The 27,611-nt window shown below is 43.5% G+C and overlaps 1 protein-coding gene across 1 annotated transcript in view; it reads right to left on the minus strand.

Annotated features, from left to right (window-relative positions):
• CDCP2 (CUB domain containing protein 2) overlaps positions 1 to 27,611 on the minus strand; it is a 304,534-nt gene that overhangs the window by 253,740 nt on the left and 23,183 nt on the right. The window contains exon 2 of the mRNA XM_086936204.1: positions 5,905 to 6,252. Coding sequence (XP_086792330.1) covers positions 5,905 to 6,252 — 348 coding nt within the window. The remainder of the gene's footprint in view (positions 1 to 5,904; positions 6,253 to 27,611) is intronic.

Genomic DNA, 27,611 nt, shown 5'->3' on the forward strand with positions numbered 1-27,611 from the left:
CAACCACTAAAAACATCCAAACTGCATTCCTAGGGGATCCATATTCCTCCCAATTCAATGTACCGTACCCTGCACAGTACCATATTTCAGAATTTACATAATGAAGCTGATTCCTGACTCATTAAGACGATCTAAGATAATAGAGATTAATCCAGAAAATAATGTAACTCAGAATCTTTGTTCAACCCATTTTTTACCAATCTACATTTACTGATCCAACTGTCTAATTTTGTGTTCCCAATCATCTCCCCCCACATTTTGAGTCACCTTCTGAATTCCGTGAAATTGGAACTTTTTCACATTTTGTGTTCATTTTTCATATGAACATATAATGGTGATTTGATGTCCCCATTAATTACTGCACGCCTGTGCACCTGAATCCTAGTTTTCAACTGTCTTTTAGTACTACCAATGTATATTTTGGAACAATCACAAATGATCACATAAATTACGCCAGTACTGTTGCAGTTGATAAACTCATTGATCTGATACTGCTTGTCACCCTTGTATATAAAGGTCTTGGTTCTATTGATCCCTAATTCACACACATTACAGGAACCGCAAACAAAGAAACCTTTAGGGGTAGGGGTAACCAATTTCTCATCCTTGGGCCCTCTGCTGGAATATAATTCCTTGATATTTTATCCTTGATAGTCTAACATTTTATATACGTCACCATAGGTTTTTCACCTATCAATCCCACCAGACCCGGAACACCTTGTAATAGGTTCCAATTTTTGTTCAAGGCCTTTTTGATAATTTCTGATTTGGAACAGTACGTTGTTATAAACAATAGACTAATGTTGATTCCCTACTAATTCTCGACACCCTTTTTCTTGCTTGGGTAAGGAGTTTTCTAGTATAACCTCTCTGGACCAGCCTTTCTTGTAAATTATCTAGCTCTTCTGCGCAATCACTGTCTCGACTACAGTTCCGTCGTACCCGGACCATTTCACCATACGGGATCCCTGAGATCACCGAAGCCGGGTGAAAACTGCCTGCCCGCAGTATAGAATTGGTGGCAGTTCTTTTTCTGAACAATTTGCTGACAATACTGTTGCCCTCGACCTTTAATGTCACATAAAGGAATTCAATTTGGGTTGTGCTACAATTCATAGTCAATTTAACATTGAAGTCATTCAAATTAAGATAGTCCAAATACTTAATCAGTTCTAAGGACGTTCCCCTCCAGATTATAAGAATGTCGTCTATGAACCTGGCCCAGAAAAGGACCAGGTCCGTCCAATCTGTTGCGTTACGGCCCCAGGCATGCTCCCTCTCATACCAACCCATAAAAAGGTTGGCATAGGAGGGAGCAAACCTGGATCCCATTGCCGTCCCTCTAACCTGGTGGTACCAGGTGTCTTCAAATAGAAAAAAATTGTTCTTCAAAATCAAATCGCTCATGTCAACGAACATCTGTGAGTGATGTCTTAAGGCAGCACTCCTGCTGCCCAAAAAGTGGATCAATGCTTCTTGGCCCTTGTCATTCTTAATGCAGGTGTACAACTCTACTACGTCCATTGTTACCAATATCATTCCATCCTCCCACTTAAAATCCTGTAGTTTGTTGAGGACATCAGTAGTGTCGCGTATGTATGAGGGCAAGTTCATCACCAATGGTTTCAGAAAACCATCCACGAACTCAGATAAGTGTTCGGTGATACTCCCTATACTGGAGACTATAGGTCTTCCAGGGGGATTTGATTTGCTATTGTGTATTTTAGGAAGTGTATATAAAATTGGAAAAGTAGGATGAGTTACATTCAAATATTTATATTCCATATTGTCCAACAACCCCTCTTCTTTCCAAGTATATAACCTTTCTGCAATACACATCGATACATCTCTCATAGGGTTAGAACTCATTTTCACATAACAATCCTGATCACTTAGTTGTCCCCTGATTTCATCCATATAACTAGTCTTATTGATCACCACAATGTTCCCGCCCTGACATGTAATAAATTCGATTTTGAGTCGCCTTCAGAAATTTTGCGAACTGGACAGTAATTCACTACCAGGTCACACAGTGGCCAGAATATAGTGATAGAAGGTGAGCAATGGATAATTGTATTGTATAAAAGGTGCTTAGAATAATGAAGCTAAACCTGGCTCAATAGTGGACATTTACGTGTAGCTCTTTTTTGTTTGGGACTCAGAATGTTCATTAGGCAAGCTGCATCTTTAAGTGGTTATTTACAATATAACGGAATATATTTTCTGCTCATGTTACTCAATGTTTAAATGATATATGTTTAGACTAATCATGTTAGTAAAGAAAAAAAATTCTTTGCTGTTAGATTTATTTTGAAATGAACACGTTTGTGACTAGTGTTTATATGCAATTGGCTTCCACAGCCCTGAGGACGTCCCATTCCGGGACGAAACGCGTCGGCTGTAGAATCTGTATTGTGAACTTTGAGAATTTTTGAACTGAAGGAATAAAGAAATCTGTGAACAACTCAGAAGACGTCTCTATGCAGAATTGGTATTGTGAGTTCAAATTATTCAATGTGAATTTTGATTAGTACGCTCCTTCCTATCCTTGATTATTTAACATCTCAGCAAATATAACATAAAAAAATTGAACTACTGGATACATTCCCCCTGATATGTGTCTCAAAGTAATGCAAGAATGCCAATAAACAGGTATGTGGAGTTTCTGATCTTAACATTTAAAAGTCACCCTGTGTTCTTGTTAACACAGTTATTCCTAATTTGCACTCTCATTGGCCAAATAGTATACAAGAATGTATAAATATTACATAATCCTCAGTTGGTAGGTCAGGCAGAACCAGCCTTTCAAAGCTTCTTTTCCGGGAAGCCTTAAAATTCTATGCATGGAGATTGGGACGTTTTTCCACTTTTTTAGAATTCAAAATACTTTCATGCATACAATTTTGGAACCGCAAGAAACCTCAGTAAGACGTCAAAGGTATTAAAAACCGGATGTCAACCAGTTAAGAATACTTTTGCGGCTCCAACGTTGGAAATCATTACTTAACCAAAATGTGATACATTTCTGGATCATAGTTGGAATGTATTTTACTTATCACACCCAAAAAGGGTTTAATGAAAGCACCACAGCTATCCATTTACAAGAAAGACAGCTGACTGTGAAGATTTTCACCCAGTACCTAAAAAAAAGTTTCACGTGTAAGGGCTGATATGGCAAGTTATCATATCATCATGTTTGAAGAGGTAACTGATCCTCAATCCCAGTAAATTTATAAAGTTAGGCCAAACCCTACCAGTTTTTGCCCAACCTGTGAAACATCTAATTACACACTAGAATCCAGAATGTCACAGCAAGATACCCACTACCCGTCCATATGCCACTGGCCATCTAACTCTCCATTGGCACCCATTTGCAGAAGTTCAACTTTGAAGACTTTACATCACCCACAGGGCCATCCACAATGAAAGCCCATCATTCATTCAGGTAAAAACAATCCATTTTAGAATATAGTACGACAGAGGCACGCATGGCTAAGCCAAGCGTGTCTCAGCAACGCAGCACAAACAACGAATATGTCTGAACAACACATTCCTTTACTATTCATGCCTGTGCCATGCAATTTCATGGCAAAGGCATTATTGGTAAAGGGATGTGTGGTAAAGAACACACACCAGTCGCTCTGCCCTAAGCCCTATAAACAACCCAATCCTCCCTGACCCCTAAAAACAATCCCCACCCTTAAAACTACCCAACCACCTTGCCCTTAGCCCTAAAGCCTTGGCACCTGCCCTTACAAAATTGGAACCCCATAATTCCTAAAAACTACTCCAATCCCTAATACTTGAAACTACCCCGCTCCCCAGCCCTGAGCCCTAAAAACCCAGGATCCTGCCCTATAAACAACCCCACCACCCCCAAGTCCTAAAAACGACCCCATCCCTAAAACCAACCTGCCCCCCTGCCCTGAACCCCTTTGCCCTAGAAACAACCCCAACCTACCCCAGAGCCATAAAAACCACCCCATCCTTAAAACTAGCCCCACAACCCTCCAAACCCGGCCCCAGCCTCAGCCCCTCTAAGCTGTCCGCATCAGGCTTTCTGTCCGGACACTTCCTGTTCTTGCCCATCCGGACTTCTATACTGCACATTGCCTTAACTTCGCAAAAGCATAGTTAAGGCATATGCATGGTTAAGGCAAGTGTGGCTGCTCTTGCGAGGAAACGGCACACGTGGCTCTGCACGTGTTGTAAAGGATGTTTCCCATTCCCGCTTCAGTCGGTTCCTGCAGGTACCGACTGAAGCGGTTCATTTGTGGAAACGCTAAGAAAAACTAAAAGAAATCTACGCAGTCAGCAACAAAGGAAGTATACGCCAACGCTGACCAGCACAACAGACCCCTAGGAATCCTTGAATTCCGAGTACTGCAACATAAAGGACAGCCACTGTGCTTCCCTGAATTGCTACAACTCATACGCTTTTTAGGGAACCAGGCCGGGTTTCCTAGTGAGTAAATTTTATTTTCACCAATGCACGGTTCTTAACACACGGCACATATATTCTAGCAATTCGCAACCCAGATGTCCCCACATCGTAGGTCCTGAAGAGACCCTACATCCACATTAGGGTCAAAACGCTGTCGACATTTAAGAAAAGCGAACTACTGAAACTAACATTTTATCACCATATAGATGTTATGTTTTGAAAAATAGAGTGGTTGTTTTTTGGAAATAACAAAGTTAAATGGAAACCTACACATATTGTTTCACCAATGTTAATTCTATGTTTTAAGGTTCATAACTTCACTTGGGACACACTTCACAATTGTAAATAATTTCTGATATTTCATGTGTAATCACTCTTACTGTGAAATTAAACTTCAATACAACTTTTGAAATACGTAATCAGTGTTTCTGGCTTTATTTCTGTCTGACTTCTCACCTCAATCCCTGTATATATATGCACATTTTTGCCTTTCTTCTAAATCTAGAATTAAGTATCTTCTCCACAGGAGCCACTGTTTTTCATAAAATAATTAATTACCCTGGTTCCGTCGTGAGTAGGGTTCCCTTGTCTTTCTTTTTCCCATTCTAGAGTGGCATGAACTGCCCCTTGTTACAAGAAATAACACAGTGTTAGATCCTTCTCCCTCAAAAAAGCAGCAAATTCTGGAATTCTGTTCCATCAAAGACAAGAAAAATCCAAGCCCAACTAGAATTCAGGAAAGTAGTGAAGACATGGTGCTTGCCAAATTGATCCCACATTGAAACACCTGCCATCACTGGGAAGAGATGAACAATAGGGAACTCAGAATGGTAACATAAAACTGGTAACAAAATCATACTGAGTGATGGTTGGTGCAACAATATGCTCAGCTATCTCTCAGGCCTCCATTCATAGGCTCAACTACATGTTCCCACTTCCCAACTACCATCAAAGGAGCAACCTGCCATGCAAACAAAAAGCAAAACACTTCTCTTGTAGGCCACGATTCATTAACTCCTTTAGCACATTTCTCTTCATCCATACACAGTAATGTGTTAGTGTGAGCATCATATTTCTCATTCATTTTGCTTCAGTACACGCCAAGGCACAGTGACAACATCGGTATAAGAGTACACCTTTGGTCCTCCTATCAATACTCTGGTCACATAGGTCACATAACATACACACACAATTCTCCGAAACATTCCCACAGAGTAACATATTACCCATCTTTAAATGCTCTACTGCTCCTCATCAGGGATATGAAGCATACACAAAGCAATTATATATATTCATCAATATGCAAATTAATTATGTATGACATTTTTGTATATAGGCAACATGCCTTCAATTGAGAACTTGGATCAGTTAGGTTTAGCAGCTCAAGTTACACAATATTACTCTATTGACGAGTCTGCATGAATAATGGTTATTAAGGTTGTGCATGAATCAGATCTCACCTTTGCTGTAGACAGCAGAGAAACCTTTACTCGCAACATGCTTGTCAGAGTGAAAAATGATGGACATGACGTGCCAGGAGGAGGTGAACTGAGGTGGTAAGCTTGGGCCACAAAACTTCCCCAGGAGATTGCCTTCATCTTCAGAAATCCCATTGTACACTTTGACATAGTCAAAGTCGCAGATGTCATGGTACTCCAGTTCAAAGTGGTGAAAGGTCAGCAGGACAGATGATCCCTCTGGAACTACTATCAACCACATGCAATCCGTGTCATAAGGATAAAGTCCTGGAAAATTTGGACTGGAGAAGTTGCCAGATGGTGCTGAGAGGACTCCACCACATTTGACACCTATGAATGACAAATACAAACCAACGATCAGAAAGTTAATCATACATGCATGAGATTTGTAAGTCTGTTGGTAAAGATTAACTTGCAAAACACTGATGTGTTTAAAAGTAACAAATTAACACAGCATCATTATTCTGACGCTGTACAGAATTTTTGTTTTGTTTAAATCATTTTTATTGAATTTTGTGGCTTCAAACATATGACAAGTCGGCAAAAAAGTAATGCAAATAACACCCACAACTTCTACCTGACTTACCAACTTTCCGTCCTAAGGGCGAGCCTCACGTCGATAGAGAAGAGTGTGTCCATGAAGGCAGGTAAGGGCCCTGATCCGGCCAGCAATGTGGTCAAAGAACCCCAACACCAATGAACTTTCCCTACCCACCGATCCCCCAGCTTCCCCACCTCCCGTGTCCCTCCCCCCGGTGTGGTCAATATGCAGCTATCAAGCGTTATGAGGTGTATAGACAGTGTGAGTTTTAGGTTGAGGTCTCCGTGCCCCGCATGAATTCGTCTGCCAGTCGAAGGACCTTGAGGTATTTTGGGCATGTGAGTTAGTTAAATTCATCGGACAGGAGAGAGATCAGGGGCTGCCACGTGTCCAGGAAGGTGTCCCGTGTCTGAGTAAGGGAGGCCTGTATCCGCTCCATGCCCATAGTGTACCAGAGCCTACGAAGCCACCCCGTGTATGTGGGTGTTCTTATAGTGCCCCATAGTGATAGGATATGTTGTGTGGCTGCCCCTACTGCCAACCCCATCTGCTTCCCTGTGATTTGAGGGGGAGTGTGATTGCGTTGGGGAGACCTAGCAGCTGGAAATCGGAGATCTCCATCTCAAAGTGCTTGTCAATGTCACGTAGCATCCGTTCCCAGTACTCCCTTACATCCACACATTCCCACAGTATGTGAGTAAGTGTTCCTAGTTGGCCGCACCCTCTCCAGCAGGTCGGGTCTCGGCGCGGGTTGCTTTGGTGTAGTCGTGCAGGTGTCAAGTGCCAGTAGTATGCTATCTTCACTGCCGATTCTTTGCAAGCTACGTTTCGGGCAGTATGGTGGGCCCTGAAGTAAATGTCCTGCCATTCTTTGTCCGTGAAGGAGCGATCCAGTTCTCGCTCCCATCGCTTTTGGCTCGCGGAGCGTGTGGTTGAAGGGGGCGGGCAGAGCATTTTATAGAGGTCCGTGATCACCTGTTTATCCGTTTTTTTCATGTGGAGCCACTTTTCATAAGCCGTGAGATGTCTACTCACTTGGGGCAACACCTCTCTCGCGGTAAGCCAATGCCTGATCTGGAAATATTGGAAACGCTGAATCTGGGGAGGCGTATAGAAGTCTTGTAGGGTATTCATTTGCATGAATCCGTCAGGGTCGAAGAGATGACCAGCCGACTTGCACTCCGATGACCTCCAGTGTAGGAACGACCCAGGTACCGTGCCCGGTTCAAAGGCTGGATTATCAAACAGGGGCGTCATAGGGGACGGAAAGGTGGTGGTGAGGCCATTTGGAACCGCCACCCTGTCCCACACCTGCATCACTGTTCGGGTGATGGGCGACCTCTTGAGGTTTGAGGGTCTATCAGTACGTTTCAAGAACGGAACCTTCCACAAGGACATTTGGGCTATTGCTCGGTCCTGAAATAGCCATTGTTCTTCTGATTCAGAAGGTACCGGAGTTGCGTTGCTTGGAAATATCGAAGGAGGTCGGGGACCCCCAGGCCGCCTTCCGACGTGGCGCGCGAGGTCAAGTCCCTGCGCATTCGCAGTCTTTTACCAGCCCAGACAAATTGCCTTATGCTGTCTTATAGTTTTGTGAGTAGTCCTACCGGCGGCGTCACCGGGATGGTTTGAAACAAATACAAGACTTTTGGTAACAGTGACATCTTGATTGCTGCTACTCACCCCAGCCTAGAGAGTGTCTGCTGACGCCATCATGCCAGATCACCCTGTAGTTGAGTGAGCAGGGTCGTATAGTTTTGTTCGACCGTTTGGCCGTGCTTGGCGTCAGGGATATTCCCAGGTACGGCAACGACAGACGGGATGAGAGGCCGCCGTAGCACCGCGGATCGCGTTTAGCCGTGCGGGCGTTCCGCCCCAAAGGCAAGACCACTGACTACTCAACATTCATCTTGAAACCCGACACTTTTCCAAATACCTCCATTTCCGTCAGGAATGCCGGTACCGATCTCGTGGGGTCTTCTACCGCTGCGAGGATATCGTCCGCATAAAGACTTATGGGGCAGCGCTCACTTTCGCCAAAGGTCCCAGACGCCGCTTTTATTTTGCGTGCAGCCTCGTCGGGGGCCTCCGCCGCGAGCCCCAAAAAGCAGGCAGCAGGTGGATTGATCAAGGGGGAAATGAGTGTGGAAAGGGCATTAATGGGGGTCCGGGACGAGGAGCCTCTCCTGTATATGTCCTCTCAGGCCGCCATCTTAGCCACGCCCCCTGTACAGAATTTTTTGAGGGACTTATAAAACATATGGGTATGATTTAGGAGCTTGAGTACGAGATTGGCGGTCCATGGACCTTCAGACTCAAGGGGTCCCGGCAGTGGTGGTCTTCCGACCGTCCTATTACAATTTGGGTGGTCAGACCACCATTGCACCGCCACAGCCACCAAGGAACCACTGCTCCCTGGCAGTGTTGTGGCCGTCTTGAGGCTGCAATAAGCTTGGCAGGACCGTGCGGTCCCGCAAAGCATATTACAAGTTTCCTTTCCACCACGCTTTTCATGGTGGTTCCTCATCCATGAAAATCTTGGCAGGGACTAAACAAAGAGGGTCCCTACAGGGTCCTCTAGTGCCTCAGGGGGGCACAGCATGTTCCCCCCTGTGTGCATGCAACCCAGTTCCCGTGTGGGATGGACTTTTACAGTCCAAACAGTGCAGGAACTGTTTTGGCATTTGCATTGCAGTGCCCATTTTCAGAGGCACCGCTTTGGGAATGTAAAAAAAAAAACCTGCCAAGGACGAGAAACACTCGTACTCTGTTGGGTGGCCTAACCACAGTTTTGGCAATGCGGCGGCAGGGTGGACCCTGCGCCGCACCGCCAAACTTGTAACCAGGCCCTAACTGGTCCAACCCCCAGATGAGTGCACCGATAGACAATGTTCTGAAAGGTGTGGTATATTTAGTCAATGTATTCAAATCTTAATTTTTCAAGCTTGACATATTTCAGTACACCACACCCTCTCGCAATGACTGTTTGAATAACGCTAAATTATTATTACACCTTATGAACAGATGCCTCATTCATGAAAACAGGCATGGTGCATGACTCTCCTACGTTACACTAACTATCCCTTCCCAACCAGGGGTAACTTATGACAAACTTAATGAGTGTTGCGAAGTCTAGGGAATTTACTAAAAAAAACACGTCAACGACTGTTGGCATATCCCTACGCTTGTGAATTTCACAAATATGCAAATCGTGTAACAGGTTAGGACTGGGAAATGTATACATTTTCAATAAAGTTTAGTAAACTTTTCTTCTAAAGATATTTTTACTAATGACCTTCATTTGTCAACCCTCTCTGGAAACTAGGCTGCTCCTTCTCACGCCTTCTAGAGTAGGTACATCGAGAGCTTCCTGTTGCAACTTAAGTGTGCAAATATGTTTGAAAAATGGACTTAAAATGTTTGTGACTATTACAAAACTTGTCCTTAAGGTGCTGTGTCCCACATTTGTATGGGAGTTCCGCATCCATTAAATGCTGGGGGCTAATGTGATACTTTTGTGTTTGATGTTTTTTTTCAAGTAAAGTATGGCATGTGCCTGTTGGTCCAGGTACAGGCCACAACTACTTTTCTAGGTGACTTGCTTTTGTTAGGGTTCTCTCCAGGGTGCTTGAATATAATTACCACTGCTCTTGATTTTGTTTCATTTTCTACAACAGGCATTCATGAGTTAAAGTTACCTCAGGGTACAGGTTATAGGTACTTGAGATAACTGTAACTATAACTGGTGAATTTCTGTAATTTTTAAAGTTTAAACATTATGTTGTTACTTAACATTTTTGAACTATGGGCCTGAATATGAGTTTTTTGACACAACAGTGTAAGCCACTCCACTCTATGTGACTCCACTCCACGCTATTACACTTTATGCCAGTCCACTGTACACCACTTCAGTGCACACCACTGCACTGTACGCTATTTCATCATACACCACTCTAATTTATTCCACTCCACTATACCTCACTCCAATATATGACAAACCAGAGTATGCTATAACACTGTACATCACTTCATTATATGCCACTCTACACCAATCCACTTTACCCTACTGCACTCTATGCTATTCCACTATATGACCCTTTATTCCACACCACTCTTCTCTATACTATTCTGCTATAAGCCACTCCACTCTACGTCACTACACTGTACACCAATAACAGTCAACGTTATTCCACTCTACATCAACCACTGTATGCTACTCCAATGTATGCCATTCTACTGAACGCCATTCCACTCTACACCACAATACTCTACACTATTCCACTGTACGCCACTCCACTCCACAACACTACACTGTACCCCACTCCACAGTACGCTAGTACACGATACACCACTACAGTCTACCCCACAACACTTTTATCCTCTCCACTCTACGGTATTCTACTCCACAACTCTCCACTAAAGGCCACTCTAGTCTACATCACTCCACTATGCTCCACTACACTGTACCTCACTCCACTCTATGCCACTCTATTGTACACCAATCTACTTTACGTCAGTCCACTCTACGCCACTCCACTTGACGCTATTACACTCTATGCCACTCCAGTCTACACCACTCCACTCAACCCCACTCCAGTGTACCCTGTTCCATTGCATTCCACTCCAGTGTACACCATTCCACTCTATGCTAGTCCACTGAAATTCGTTACACTTTACACCTCTACACTGTTCTTCCCTCCACTCTATAACACTCCACTGTATGATACTCCACTAGACACCACTCCACTGTACACTATTCCACTGTAAGCTGCTCAAATGTACGACACTCCAATCTACACCAATCCATTGTACACCACTACACTGTACGCCAATCCTCTCTACACTATTCCACTGTATACAACTTCATTGTATAGCACTCTGCTCTATGCTACTCCACTCTGAGCCACTCCACTGTACGGCACTCTAGTATACGCTCTTCCACTGTACACCATTTCACTGTATGCCATTCCACTCTACACCACTCAACCCTACCCCACTCCACTCTACGCTACTCCATTCTAAGCTATCTCACCGTACACAACTCCTCTCGCCACTGCACTCTAAGCTACTCCACTCTACGCCACTCAATTCTATGCCACTCTACTATACGCTATTCCACTCTACACCTCTCTACTATACACAACTCACCTTATGCCATTGTACTGTATGTCACTACACTGTACCTCACTCCACTGCACCCCTCTCCAATATATGCCACTGCACACAATGCAACTCCACCGTATGCTATTACAATGTACCACACTACACTCTACGCCACTCCACTCTTCGCCACTGCACTGTACGCGGTTTGACTCTACGCCACTCCATTGTATGCCACTCCACTCTACAGTACTTCACTGTACCCCATTGTATGCCACTCCACTATACACTGTTCTACTGTAAGGGACTGCACTCAAGGACCCTAAACTCTAAGCTATTCGACTCTGTGCCACTCCGCTCTACCTCACTCCACTGTAGGCCACTCCACTGTACGCTCTTCCATTGTAGGCTACTCCACTATATCCTACTCCATTCTACTCTGCACCACTCTACATCACTCCGCTGTATGCAAATTCTAGTCTATGTCACTCTACTCTATTGTACTTCAGTGTACACCACTCATTCTGCAATACTCCACTGTCTGCTATTTCAGTGTATCAATCAATCATTGTATTTGTAGAGTGCTTAGCTGCCAACTGGCGTCCCAGCTCTAGAACAGAAGAATGGACCCAAGGACAGAAGGATTAATACTGGTCAAAAAGCCAAGTCTTTAATTTGTCGTAAACAGGCTTTGTTTCTCAAGATGACGTAAAGCTAAAGGGAGCCCATTCCAGGCCTTGGCAGCTAACACCGTAGAAGAGCAGTATCCTCTGGTTTTCAAACAAAACTGGGGGAAATAAAAGCATGTTCTGAACGCAGAGTGCAGCCTGGCAGGTAATGATTGACTCTAAGGCAAAGATGGCTGAGAGCCATCTGATGAAAGGCCCGTAATGCAATAACCCCAAAACCCCAAAATCAACTTTGCTGCTGCATCTTGCACAATCTGTAACTGATTAAGTAGATAAGCAAAGAGACCCAGATACAGAGCATTAGCGTAGGCCAATCTTGAGATTATGGCGGCGTGGACAATGGTTTTCCAAACATATAAGGGAACATATTCCAGCATCTTTTTTAGTGCCCTTAGTGTGGCAAAACCTGCTATGGCAGAGATGGCTGAAGGAGAGAGTGTTGTCAAATGTTACTCCTAAAGTTCTCACCACCATTGTGGGTAGGGGACGGGGTGATAGTTCCTCCAGCCACCAGTCATTGGGTCAAAAGAGTGAGCCATGGCAGAGTGGCTAAAGGAGAGAGTGTTTACATTTTACACCTAAAGTTCTCATCACCGTTATGGGTGGGAGAGGGGGCCCTAGTTCTTCTGTCCACCAGTCATAGGCAATGATGAGAGAGTGCCACTTAAGAGTAAGATCTCCGTTTTGGAAGTTTAGGCAATTCCTCTTCATCCAGTTCACCACTTTTTTAAGCATTGATTTAACTGAACCAGAAATGAATATTTGATTTGTGCACAACCTCGTTTTTTACTTGAAAATATACTGTAGTTCTTTAACTTATGGGTGCTACTGAGGTAACGCCTCGTGTCCAGGGCGTTTAGTAAATTAGGTCAACATGTGGTTCCAGCTAGCAGTTGGTCCCATACCTTAGCGCACACCTTCTTGTACCTAGGTATGAATCCCAAGAACTCCACAATAAATGTTCATCCAACTCAATTTGATAACGTTATTTATTTCATCAATTAGGTTCAAATATTTTTATGTTATATTCACATAATTTTGTTCATTCTTATATCTCTGGCATTAATTTCTCCTATGCATTTCAGGCATAGTGCCCTTCATTAGGAATCATTACTGAGCGCTTCCGGTTTCCTCGAACTTCAGCTGCTGCAGCATCCACGATACCTTACACCGCACGAATACTTCTGGCTCCGCTGGATGTAATTAAATGGATTACACACTCTCCAGCCTTTAGCCCCAGCTCATAAAGAGCTTTCTTCCCAATGGAGAAGACAAGCTGAGTGTCAGCGGCGTAGGATATTATTTTAATACCATATTTTTTCACAATATATGCTAGATGCATCCTATACACATTAAATAATGTAGGGCTCAGTGAAGAGATTTGAGGGACACCATACTTCATTATATTAGGTGCTGGGAGAAACAGCTCCAAATACACAGCATGTTCTCTGTTAGATCAAAACTATTGGATCCAGCTCAAGGCTGACCTGCCAATCTCCAGATCATGTAATCTAAATAGTAATAGCTCATGGGAGATAGTGTCGAAAGTCACTGACAAATCCAACAGATTGAGGGCGGCCATCTGACCTTGATCAGGACAAAATGTGATTTTCTCAACTATATCCAAAGTAGTAGTTTCTGGTCTATGTTTGGAGTGAAAACATGATTGCAAAAGATGGAATAAATTGTTTCTCTCTAAATAAGCGTTTAATTGGGGATTAAACATTTTTCCAAGACTTTTACTGCTGCCAGCACTAATGAAGCAGGGCTTAAATCTTCCAGTTTAGTTGGATCTGTGGCTAATTTTTTCAATAAAGGAATAACTACTGCTATTTTCCTTATTTAGGAGCCAGTCCATGAATCAGGGAAGAGTTGAAAACATGATTGAGGATGGATGTTTTAATACAATACAGTGCAATAGTAAATTTGGAGGACATGAGTCCATAGGAGAGCTGGATTTGCACAGAAGAATCGACATTTAGACTCATCTAATGAAATCTGACCAAATTTGGAAAGAGTACAATTAATATTAGGTTTATGATCATCATCTCGAAAGGATCCCCATTGAGATGATAAATGAGCCCTGAATGTTTTCTAAGCGCTATTAGACCTAAGGGTGAAATAGGCGCTCAATAAATATCTACTACTATCTACTACTACTATTCTTTCTATAGAATTTGCAGCTATCTGATCACACAGTTCCTTGGAAGCTGGAATCCTAGCACAGCAGGCATTAGTGTGAAGAAACTATTTTACAATTTTAAAAGTTTCTTGTGAAAAGTTATGTACCATCTTGATTTTCTCTGCAAAGAATTCAGCGTGTGTCAACTTGATTTTTCTATGTTACTCTTTTACGGCTAATTTATACATTGCTTTATCATCCTGACTATATTTTACACTCCAGGGACGTTCTAATCGTTTGCGGCATTTCTTTTCTAGAACCAGGTCATGGGAGAACCAAGGAGCAGATGTAGTTCTACGAGAAGAATTAATGAAATGCAGAGGAGCAACCTCATTAGCTGTGTCTGAAAAGCAATTGAAATGCTCCTTGGGCTGGTCTGCAAGTGCATGCTGAGAATACTTTAAGGCCAAATAAACAAGCATTGGCATAGCCAATAGGTCTCGCCTTTGGTACCTATAAGTGTTTCGGTATCCAGCACAATATCCACGGTGCAACAACATTAACTGTTGCCTGGCTAAACACTTATTCGATCCCAGATGCGAGACCTATTGGCTATGCCAATGCTTGTTATGAAGCAGTACGTGAGGACAAAGTCATTTGTAGTAGGCACAGGGAGAATATGTAATTTGCCCAGAACTACAGGTTGCTGAGCTGACTCCAAGATTAGAACCCGGGTTTCCAGTTTTAAAGTTGGCTGCTCTGTCCCTCTAAATATGCAACCGAGGAGACTTACACAGGCCGTGAATACGTGTATAGGTCCCTCAACATGTGTTGAAACTAACAGATATACACAGGTCCCTTTCCATGAGTAACCAAAGAGACTTGCACAGTTCCCTTTGTTGTTGTGTTTGAGGAAACATGCAAAGGGCCCACTACATATATGACATAAGAGACATGCACAAGTCCCTCTAGTGACTGAGGAGACCAACTGTTTCCTCTGCAGGTGTGACTGAGAAGCCATGCACAGGTTTCTCTACCTGTGTGTCATTAAAGAGACATGCACATGTTCATCTGCAGGTGTGACTTAAGAAATATCCACAGGTCCCAGTAGAGGAGTTAGACTGAGGAGACATGCACAGGTCTCCCAACATGTGTGGTCAGAGAGACATACACAAAATTATTTGTAGACGTCACTGAGGAGACTGTGTGACCAAAGAGGCCTACACATGCTCCTTTGCAGAGGTCACTGAGTAGATATGCAGAGGTCCCTGTACAGGTTTCACTGGAGACAAATGCACATGTCCTTCTGCAGGTGTGACTGAAGAAACATGCATAGGTCCATCTACATGTGTAGCTGAGCAGAAATACACAGGTCCCTCTGCAGGTGTGACTGACGAGACATGCAAAGGTCCATGTACGTATGTGACTCAAGTGACAGGTTCGGGTCCCCCTTGAGGTGTGAATGAACAGTCATTCACAGGTCCCCCTACAGCTGTGTCTGAAAACATGCACAGGTGATTCACTCAAGAGACATGCTCAGAGATCACCCTAAAGGTGCGACAGAGGAGGGTCACACAGATCCCTATTGGGTGTGGACGAAGAGACACGCCCGACCCCCCTAGAGGTGTGACGGGTGAGACATGTGCAGATGCGTCATCGTGACAGACGTGCTCTTCTACCTTCTATGGATAGCACAGAATATCCCTTGTGCAACAGAGCCCCACGTGCCAAGATAATGCAACATGCCACGTGCGCATTCAGTGTGTGTCAGTAAAGAAATGGACTTTCAATGCCACTTACAATCATTAACATTACCAACAGGGTGAAAACAACTCTGCACTGGCTGCCGTGTAGCCTAGCCTTGTGCAACTCGGGATCAATTGTTCCTAACATTGTGCACTTTTTCGTGTGCAGTAGAAATAGTCCTACCTTCCTTTATCGCTTATTAGCGAGAATTGTGAACACTAGATCACACACTGCACGTGCAGGTCCAGCATTTCACACAGGCTCCCCTCCAGACTTGTAGCAGATAAGGGAGCCAGTGAACACGGAGATCCTCGAGCAATCTCCCCAGGATCACACATCGCAGTCTTGTGTAGAAGTCAGGATTGAAGTTTTCTAGTTCTACAACTGTAATCTCAATTACTAGTCCGCACCCGCCCTGTCCCAGTGCCCTCTCCATACAGGTTGGCGCCACTCACTCGGATAGCGGTAGTATAGTCGTTCTCAAGGTCTGAGGCGCTAAGGTTCTTGGTGTGCTCGTGCCACGCCCAGAAGTTGGTCTCGTGGTTGTACCGCACAAAGATGGCGAAAAGGATGATGGTGATGCCCTCCAGGATGGCACAGATCACGGGCAGCTTGACCCACATGTTGGTGGAGTAGCCGGTCATCTTAAGGCGCACGGGGTCAGTTGCCAGGGGTGAGAAGAAGGCGTTTTACACACTGGTGACTGGGAGAGGAGCCCCAGAGCAGACTGAAGGGCTGCGGGCAGATGGCCTCTACTACTGACGGGGGCTAGGCTCCATTGCAGCCGGTGCCTCCCGCCCCCTGCAGTCAGCCGGTCCACTAGTTCGGCCCTGCCCCTCCCCCTGCCTTCAGTCGGTCCAATAGTCCGGCCCCGGCCACTCCCAGGTGAAGCGAAGTTACAAAGGTCCTCGGACCTGATGGTTAAGCAATACTCGTCGCTGCCAATTGTTTCATGACGGGAAAATGCCCTGTTATGCATTGTGAATAGCGCTGTAACTCGAATTCTGTATGGACGGCGCTGTGTGTGAATACATACGCACAAGCTCTGCGGGATGAATGGGAATTTCTTAACGAGGAACCCTCTCGTAGCAGGAGGACATCTAGTATTTATAGATTTATTATATTATTTTTATACCGACTACATTATCTAAAGGTCCAAGTGCGCTTTACAATAAACTTATGTGGTACAGAGAGTTCAAAATTACCAAATATTACCCAATATATTCACATAAGGTCAAGAATGACAAAATAGTAACTCTTTAGAGAAACAAGCCCGCGAGTGGTGCGCCCGCGTGCGCCCCAGCGAGCGATCTGTTTTCCATTACAATGCCCGTGTCTGGGCACAATAATTGAAAACTGATGTGGCCTGTGTGGGTAACCGCAAGCAATAGGTCATGGGCGGAGCAATGCGCCCGCCTTTGGCCAATTGCATGCTGTCTTGGTTAAAAAGACGCACGCAAAGGCCAATAGCCTGGGGCAAAACGAAAAGCACACGCGCGAGCGTGTGCGAGCGTCTGGTGCGATTTCTGAAAGCTCTTACATAAAGTCTTGCAGAGCAGCGCATGCGTGCGCTGCGCTAGGCTCGACCTAAAAAGCATGCCTCGTACTGAATTTCAAATTCTGGACCAACCTACTCCCGCTCTGTAAGCTAGTATTATTACCAGTCATCTGAAAATTAGATGAAATCTATTTGGAATCCGACAAAACAGCTTGGATCAGAGGATCTTCTACAAACAGGTCAAGATTAGAAAACACCAAGTCAATAGTATGACCGCCTTATGAGTGGGAGAAGTGATAAACTGTTGAAAATTTAGGGTGATAGAGTCTCGGTCAAACAACCCGCTGACATGTACTTCGGGTTCTCTAAGTGCATATTAAAGTCACTCAAGACTGAAAAATCTGTGTATTTCATGCAAAAAAGTTCAAGCACTTCCATAATGGAATGCATAAACTTTGTACTGGAAACTAGGGATGGAGTAGATAAGTGCACCAGGAAAGGAGAAATTAGGTGAGATTCCTAAAAAGAACCCTTCAGCCTGGCTAGGCTTCTTCAAAGGAAAATTATTGCATTGGTAGATGGATTTAAAAATAATGGCCACTCCCTCACCTCTCTGTCTCAACCTGTCCTGTTGCATTTTAAGATAGTTATCGGTAACCACTAATGGAATATAAGAATTAGTAGAGACAGACAGCATCAGGCTTATGGTTGCTATTTAGCTGGAATATATCCTGTGCTTGTTTAGGGACGGGGGTCACATTAATATGATAGACAAAAACAGTCTCTAAATCCTTCCCACCGGTACAAGTAACCTCTGCCTCCTGCTTGCGACTACCCATGAACACGTGAAGCAGGTGCATTGGCAACCAGTGGCCTCTACGTCTAATTTCAGACAATTGCAGTTCACTTGACTCAGAGCAATCATCTTTGAGGGGACATAAAAAATTATTTTGGAACCAGACCTCTTCCTTGCAGCATGGCTTGCACTAGCATGTTTGGGCGAAGATGGGTTTGCCTCTGGTGTGCCTTAGGTGCACCTGTGGCCTTGCTAGTGGTGTGTTAGCTCACAGGCCTTAAATGTAAAGGGAGCCAGAAGCATCTCGTCAGCGATCAGGCTGTCAACCTTTAATAATGACGGCCTTCACTGACCCCACTGACAAGATTTTAAAAAGCTGAGCATCGGTAGGAGGACGCACTCAAGCACGCTCTCTCTGACAATTATAGCACGGACCGGAGTGCATGCTGAGCAAGAGCAAAGTCAAAAACTCCTGACAATAAAGTGCTTAGAGCATTAATATTGAAAATAATAATAATAATAATAAACACATTTATAAAGCACATGGCTACACTAGCTAGTGTGTCCCCACGCTGCGACAAAAGCCCGTTCCAGGCAGTAGGTGAGGCAGAAAGTTGTCAGACAGGAGAGTTACCTGATGGGAAAAGCCACGTCTTGAGCTTTCTCTGGAAAATAGTCTCCGATGATTCCAGCCGGATCCCTATCGGAAGTTTATTCCAGTGTGTGGTCGCTAAAAAGCTAAAGGAGCGCCTGCCCATCCTAGCTCTTCTGATGGTCGGGATACTGACCTGACCCGTCCTACTAGATCTTATACCCCGCATGGGGATATACGGGGTGCGAAGGTAATGTCGATAGGAGGGGTCCTTCTTCTGCAGAATGCGGTGACTGAAACACATAGCTTTAAACAAAACATGTTCCCTCACCGGGAGCCAATGCAGGGAAGCCAGGGCCTTGTTGACTGAGGCTCTCCTCAGAAGTATTAAAACAAGACGTGCAGTCGCATTCTGGATATGCTGGAGTCTTTGAACACACTTATTATTTGCTCCTAGGTAAAGAACATACCCATAGTCCAAGCGAGATGTCACAAGGACGTGGACCATTGTTTTCCTCGCTGACACAGGGAGTACATCTAAGGTCTTCTGGAGACTGCGCAGGACCCCAAAACAGTTTCCCGTCACTCGCCTGGTATGAGTTTCAAAAGACAGTTTGGTATCCCGCCACATCCCCAGGTTCTTTACCTGATCCTTAGGTGATGGGGTCGGACCCAGGGTCTGAGGCCACCAAGCAGAGGACCAAATCGAGGGAGCCTTACCTATCACTAAAACCTCTGAAAACCTCTGAAAACCCCACAATGTTGCCAATTAAATTGGTTCCCTGTTGCCTATAAAAATGGTTTCATGAAAAATCACCTCTGAAGCCCATGCCAATAGTACAACCGTACCCGGTACAATTTTTCAAGTGAACACAACAACAAGGAAAACCCCCCAGAATTTGGAGGTCACATGGCCCGATTCACAGAACTAACTTAAGACAAAATCCTAAACTTACTACTTTTGGTATTCACAGAAGTTAGGATTTTGTCTTAAGTTTGTCTTAAGACAGACTTAAGACAAAATCCTAACTTAAGTCAGTCTTAAGTCTGTCTTAAGACAAACTTAAGACAAAATCCTAACTTCTGTGAATACCAAAAGTAGTAAGTTTAGGATTTTGTCTTAAGTTAGTTCTGTGAATCGGGCCCACAATCTTGAGACTTGAGTGTATACAACTTTTCTGAATGCTATTCCGCTGTATACCAATCCACTGTACCCCACTCCCCTCTACATCATTCCTCTGCACACTATTCCACTGTATGCCACTCCACTCTAGTATACACCACTTCACTCTACGCCACTCCACTCTATACCACTCCACTCTATGCCATTCCCCTGTACACCACTCCACTTAGTGTTATTCCACTGGATGCCACTCCACTCTACCCCACTCTATGCCATTCTACTCTATGTCACTCCCCTGTACGCAACTCCACTTTCCGTTATTCCACTATACACCACTCTGCTTTACCCCACTCCACTCTACAGCACTCCACTGTATGCTATTCGTCTGTACACCACTCCACTCTATGCCACTTCAGTCAGAGTCCCTTTACTGTACACCACTACACTCTAAAACACTGTAGTCTAAAATATTCCCCTTTATGTAACTCCACTCGACCCCACTCCACTGTGTGCTATTCCACTCTACGCTACTCCACTCTACACCACTCCACTGTATGCTATTGCACTGTATGCCACTCCCTGTACGCCATGCCACTTTATGTTACTCCATTCCACGTCTATGCTCCACTCAACAACACTATACTCCACTCAATAACAGTTTACGCCCCTCCACTGTACCACACTATACTCCACTCTATAGTGCTACACTGAACAACAATCTGCTCCTCTCGATGCCACTGTACAGCACATTACTTTACTATATAGCACAATATGACACTCTACTCCACTCCACCCCAGTTAATATTTTGTATTGTAGAGACACTACTCTACATCACTCCACTGTACTCCACTACTGCACTCTACAGCACTCCACTGTTCGCTATTCTATGTGACTCAACTTCATGACAGTCTATCCAACTCCACTGTACCATACTGTCCCGCACTCTACTCCATTTCACGCTTTTCTCCTGTACAACACTTTAATTCACACTGTGACACTCTACTCTACTCCAGTCTGCAAAACCTTCAGACATCCTACAACCAGTCTACTCCACTGCACCAAACACCATTCCACATAACAAGCCTTTCCTCCACTGTATACTATGCCACTCCACTCTTCTTGACTCCACGCCACTGTACTCTATAATACACTACTCCGCTCTATGCTAAAGCACTCCACTAGACCCAACTACACTCTACTCCACTGCACAACACTTTACCCCACTCTATAGCACTGTACAACATTCCACTGTAACCAGCCCACTGTACCACACTCTACGCATCTCCAGTCTACAAGACTCTACTCAACTCTGTGTCAATATATAACATTGTACTCTACTCTATGCCACTACACTACATTGTGCAATACTCTACTCCACTCTACAACACTTCCAACACTCTATGACACACAACTCCATTGTTCTGTAAAAGATGTCACTCCACTCAACAGTTTACTCAACTCTACACTACGCCTGTCCACTATAGTGCACTCTACCCCACTGTACAATGCAACATGCCACTACGCTATATAACAATTTACTTCACTCTGCTCCACTCTACAATACTCTTCTCTACTCAACTCAACACCACTCCACTCTACCCCACTCACTGCAATCCACACGACTGTATAACACTCCACTATATGCCATTACGCTGCACACAACACTCCACTGTACACTATTCCACTGTACCACATTACAACCTACTCCACTCCACTGTACTCCCCTCTATGAAACTATGCTCTATACTGTACGACATTCTCTTCCACTCTACTGTACCATTCTCCGCTTAATAACACTCCACTTGATGACAGTAAACTCTACAATTTGAAACACATTTTGATTTAAAAAAACAAAAACATTGAAACTCAATGAAAAAAAATAAAGGTGAACCTTTGTTATAGTTAGGAAAAGTTTATTCTTTCTATATGAACCAAAGTTAAAACACACAAACATTACAAATTCTTAAGTTATAGTTATACTTTACATTTATAATGTACACACCACATTTAAATTCATATCACTTTATTTGTTCTTTAACTACAAAATAAACTTAAACTACAGAAAACAAATTAATTCTAAACTTATACCTTTAACTCATAATTTACGCAACACCTTCAATTTATTTTAATTTGTGCACCTCCATACACAGTGTATTCAACTAGGTAGCCACACTATATTAACTGTACCTTGCTACTCTATCATGCACTGTGAGTGGGCCACAACTTCAGTCTATCAAGGATCACTGATCTTTTGCTGTCGATCAAGGATCACTGCCAATTAACCCACCTTCACCGACTCACTGCTCTTGTCAAAGACCACCATACTTGAGGTACTATGGTGCTCTCATGGTTTGGTCACATTAATGCATTCAAACTGAACGTGCTACCATGATTACTCTATCTCTTTCATGCCCTCCCAATTTGGCTAGATTCCTCTTGCCTGAAATATATCCAATGAAAAAATGAATGGCATTCATATGGAAGGAGAAGGCTCCTAGACTTCAATGGACACTTATGATTCAGCTGTGGACGGTGAAGGCATAGCTGTTCCTAGCATCCCGCATTACCTTTACAGCTACACGACTAAGTTCGGTGACGGACTGCTCTATCACATTCTCTGAGAAAAATTGGTGGCAGATGGACAAAGCCATAGTCTGCCAGTCCACATGGGACCTGGTGTGGCTGTAGAGGTGCCATAGGTCACCCAACGCATATATTAGCACACTGGTATCCACAACAATAAAGCCTTGGGATAAATATGTGGGTGCACAGGGGCTGGTGGACTATCCTTCTTCATATCCCCTAATTTACTGAAACCCAGGGTTTGTGCCTGCCCTGAATGGTCATACCCTCTGTAACTGTACAATGATTGCAGACATGTATGAGGCCCTGAACCCAAAGTCATTTCAGCAATGCAGAGACAGCTATAGACTTTCAGACACTGAGATTCACCCCTGGGTGACCCGCCCCCTATCCATGTGGGGGCCACGAGAGCTAAAGCCTCATTCGAACAACAGTTCCCCAAATTGATTGCCACATGAGGTACAATTGCAGCATTTTACAAACGACTGCTAACACATGACACCCCACACTCATGGCAGCACAAAAGAGAATGGAAGCGTGCCCTGGGTATGCAGGTAACACAAAAAGATGGGGCAGACTACATAGAGACGAACACTTCTCATCTATCTCATCCTTTGGGTGGGAGATACAGTACAAAGTATGGATCGGATGGCACTAGACACCCCATCCCCCTAAACTACAGCACATGAAACTCAGAGCCTATCCTAGATGTTGAAGAGGGTGCGGAATACTAGATGATGCACTTCACATTATGAGACCGTCCAATATTTTGTCCATTCTGGGTAGAGGTGTCCAAACTACTTTTTGATCCCTGCTACACCAGATGGTATTCTCCTGGGTCTGAACCGCTTAAATTTGGCTCAGAAATCCTGAGACAAATGGAATATCTGCCTACAGTCCATTGGGGATGCAGAACTTAATATTGTCCATCACTGGAAGAAATCACACTGCCCCCCATTCCTACACTGCCACCACCAAATGTGGGTCATTTTAGCACGAAAACGACTGATCATAAATATAGAGGGGCACATCTGGCTAGTAAACTAAATGGCAACCATTGGCACAGCACTTAAGCAGAGGACATCCATGCTTAGCTCTTCCCCCACAATGGAAGGCATTAGAACTTTGTCATTGAGAGGCAGAGGGAGAATTCCTTCTTCTCACTGCAATGGCAAATAGGTTCAACTGAGGTCAGGAAATTATTTATAAGGCTCCTTTGTTTTTTGATGGATGCACGGGACACATTTAATACTGTGCAGTTGGGTTGGGCAGAAGTTGTTGATGGGTTTGTAGTATTTATGTCTTTGAGCTCATGGAATCCTGTGTTTGTTGTTCAGGATTCTACGTTGAATGTGTTGTTCAAAGTGTTGTCAGTTGGTGTAGGACTTGTGTGCCACCAACTGCTCACCAGTTTATATTCTGAATAAACTCACCTTTCTACCCACCTAGAGTCTGTAAGCCACAACATCCTCTCTGGCGACGAGCGAGCTGCTGATACGAATGCACAAAGAAGATTTTCCCACAACAGTCATTTATGGGGTTGAGCCTTGGAGCGGCACAATACATCAAAATTGTAGCCAGTGGAAAGGAGTATCACTGTGTCCACTGAGAGTACATGGGTAACCTAACTGAGTGGTTTCTGCAACCTTTTTTCTTTTGCTTATGGAGCAGCTGCATTTCTGATTTAGCCACATCATCCCAAGCGGTGGCACCAATGATTTTTCATCAGTACCTAGGAGAATCGTGGAACGCATCCTGACATCATCACAGGCAGTGGCATTTCCCTACGAGCCACGTCACTGCAACTGGCAGCACAAACAGCCTTTACTCACATTCTTCCCTCATCCCAGGCAGCAGCATTCTTCTATGAGCCACTTCTTTGCGAGTGGCGGCGCTACAGCTTTTCCTCTGTTTATTGGAGAAGTGTGGAACCCACATGGCATTGAAGCTGAGGACTCTTTGCCTGTGTCGCATCAAAGTAAGGAACAGCGGTGCTAGCAGCTCCAAACTCGCTGTGCTGTCATTGGTTTCAACTTATCAGGGGCAATTTATTTGCACGGTTGTTTATCTTCAGCTGTGGCTGTACACCGTATTGATTCTTTGACACACTATAATTTATTGTCTTCAGTTTTACTGTTTTATTCAACGGCGATGTTAACTTTTAGTTAACTGTGTGTGCATGTATGTTTCACCATCTTCTAATTCCTGCATTTCTATGTTCAACAGTGATATATACACTGGTGGACAACAACTTGTGTATACACCTTCTTCTAATAACTATTGCACATCCATGAGGGTTATTTTCCCAATTATTCCAAGGGTGATGTGCACACCATCAGACAGCAATCTATCTCAGCAGATATCTTAGTAATTTGTGTAGATTACAAACTTCCACACTCAGAGTATTGTTTTGACAGTATTGTTATTAGCTTCACGTTCAGCGAACAATGGTAAAGTAGTAAGACAGATTGACACTTGTGTAGTTTCATACATAACAATGCAATCTGTGAATCCACCTCCACATTTCCTCTAACCTCCAGGTGATCCACCCATTCAGTGGAAAGAATGGTTTAGTGCCTTCAAAACATATTTGGGGTGCCATTGGGGCACTCTGATTTTGAGCTGTGAAGAACAATATTCATTAGGCTTTGAAGGTAGGGCAATATTTAAACACCTATCTGAACTGGGTGTGAATGGAGATGAATAATTAGATGAATATTAGAGATTTGTAAGGAAATTACAAGCTAGATTTGATGTACAACCCAGTTTGGTAGTGTTAAGGCACAAGTTTTTTAGGAGAGTTCAGAACTCAGGGGAAGATGTAGATGATTACATTACGGCATTAAGGAGGTTAGTGTCTGGTTGCCAGTTTGAGAATTTTTCAGAACAGCTGGTTAGAGATGGATTTATCAGTCACTGCAGTGACAAATCTAGAAGTAAAAAAAAAGTTTTTATGTTTTATTAGAGGTTACAATTAAAATTGTTAAGAGTGTAGATACCTCTCAGTTATCAGCTAAGGAATTAGACTTCAAATGTTCTGTTGTTGCTATTGTTAAAAGTAAATTTGGAAAACTTTGCTATGTAATAAAGGGGTGCATTTTGCCAAAGTCTGTCTGGGATACAAACCAAGTTTACCACCAACTGTCGGGTGTGTCACTAATGACCTCCCACCAGAGGAGGAAGAAAGTATTGAAATAGATTTAAGAGATATGGTTCTTGTGGCGAAATGTGAGGAGATAAAAGTTTCATTCCATATGTGGATGTGAAAGTTGGTGACAAAGTTTTGAATTTGTTGGTGGGTCCGGGGCATGGATCACCATGATAACACAGGAGTTATATGATAAGGCGTGGCCAACAAGACCACTTTTACCTCCAGTGCACAACTGTGTCTTATGAGGGACGCAGAATTGACATAGGTGGGTATGTCAAAGACCTTTTGGAATTTAGGGTTGGAGGATAGCTGGTAAAGTTTATGTTGCACACATAGAGTTAAACATCTTAGGGTAGTTCCACCAGTGTTTGTTGGGCATAGTCTTCAGGCCAGGAAAGAAGGTGCAGGTAGCAGCAGTCAGAGAGAAGGAAGAGTTAGAGAAAATAATGAACAAATATCCTCATGTATTTTCTGGGGAATTGGGGAAAATCAAACACTTTAAGCACAGGATCAAAGTTAATGCGGGAGAAAGGCCTGTTAAACATAAATTGAGAAATACGCCCTTCAGCATAAGAGAGGATCTTGAGAAAGAACTGGAATTATTCTATAAGAGAGCTATATTTGAACCAATTGTAGCTTTCACCGCTGTTTGTAGCTCACAAACACAATAGAGAATATAGGGTTTGTGTTGATCTCTGTTGTCTCAACATAGAGATTTGGATTGATTCTCCTCCCCAACAAAACAGTAGTGAGTTGTAGGTTGGGTTAAAAGAAGTAAAATGGTTTACAAAGTTAGATTTGGCTTTGGTGTGCCAGCAAATTGAGCTTGAGCCTGAATCGATACATCTCGCAGCATGTGTCTCCCCTTTTGGAACATGCCAATTTTGCTAAATGGCTTTTGGATTGGCTTCATCAGCTTCCGTCTTTTAAAGAACGATGTGCACCATGCTTAAAGGCATCCAAGAATTCTCTATTTTCCAAGATGATATATTGATCTATGCATCAGACAGATAATCTTATGATAATAACCTAGATGAGCTGTTAAAAAGGTTCCTACTCCATGGTTTGGTGCTCTAGCAGTAAAAGTATGTATTTTTAAATGAGAAAATTGAATATTTGGTCCATTTTATATCTAGCCAGGGAATTGAACCAAAAGTTAATTTGGTCAAGAGTATTACGCAGGCAAAACCTCCAAGAGTTAAAGCAGTGCTTAAATCATTTCTTGGCATATGGAAATTCTACTCACGATTAAAAAAAAAATGACGCAACACCTGTACGACCCTTGTCTTTTATGTTAATGAGGGGTGTACCATTTGAATGCCATGCAGAGAGCCAAAAAGTGTTTTAAATGGATAAAAGAGCAATTGATTTCTTCAAAGGTATTGAAACATTATGACCCTGATGTACAGTGTGTCATGACAGTGGATACCAGCAATGTAGGGTTGGGTGGTGTTCTTACACAAGTGAAGGAGACTCAAGTTTAAACTATTGCTTATGCTTCCCATGTGTTGAGTGGAGTCAAGAAGCAATATTTAGTAATTGAGGAGGGACTCTTTGCTTGCTGGTAAGCTGTCAAGAAGTTTCAGAGCTATTTGTGGTGTAAGCATGTTGTGAATCAAACAGATCACATACCATTAGTCTACATACTGAGTTGAAAGAATGTTCGAGTATTTACACCATGCATAGCGATACTCTGAACCAATTTACTAGGTTGATTTTGTGCCAGAATATATTCCAGGAGGGAAAA

The sequence above is a fragment of the Lissotriton vulgaris genome, chromosome 1_1 (genome assembly GCF_964263255.1).
Source record: "Lissotriton vulgaris chromosome 1_1, aLisVul1.2, whole genome shotgun sequence".
In the NCBI taxonomy this organism is placed as follows: Eukaryota; Metazoa; Chordata; class Amphibia; order Caudata; family Salamandridae; genus Lissotriton; species Lissotriton vulgaris.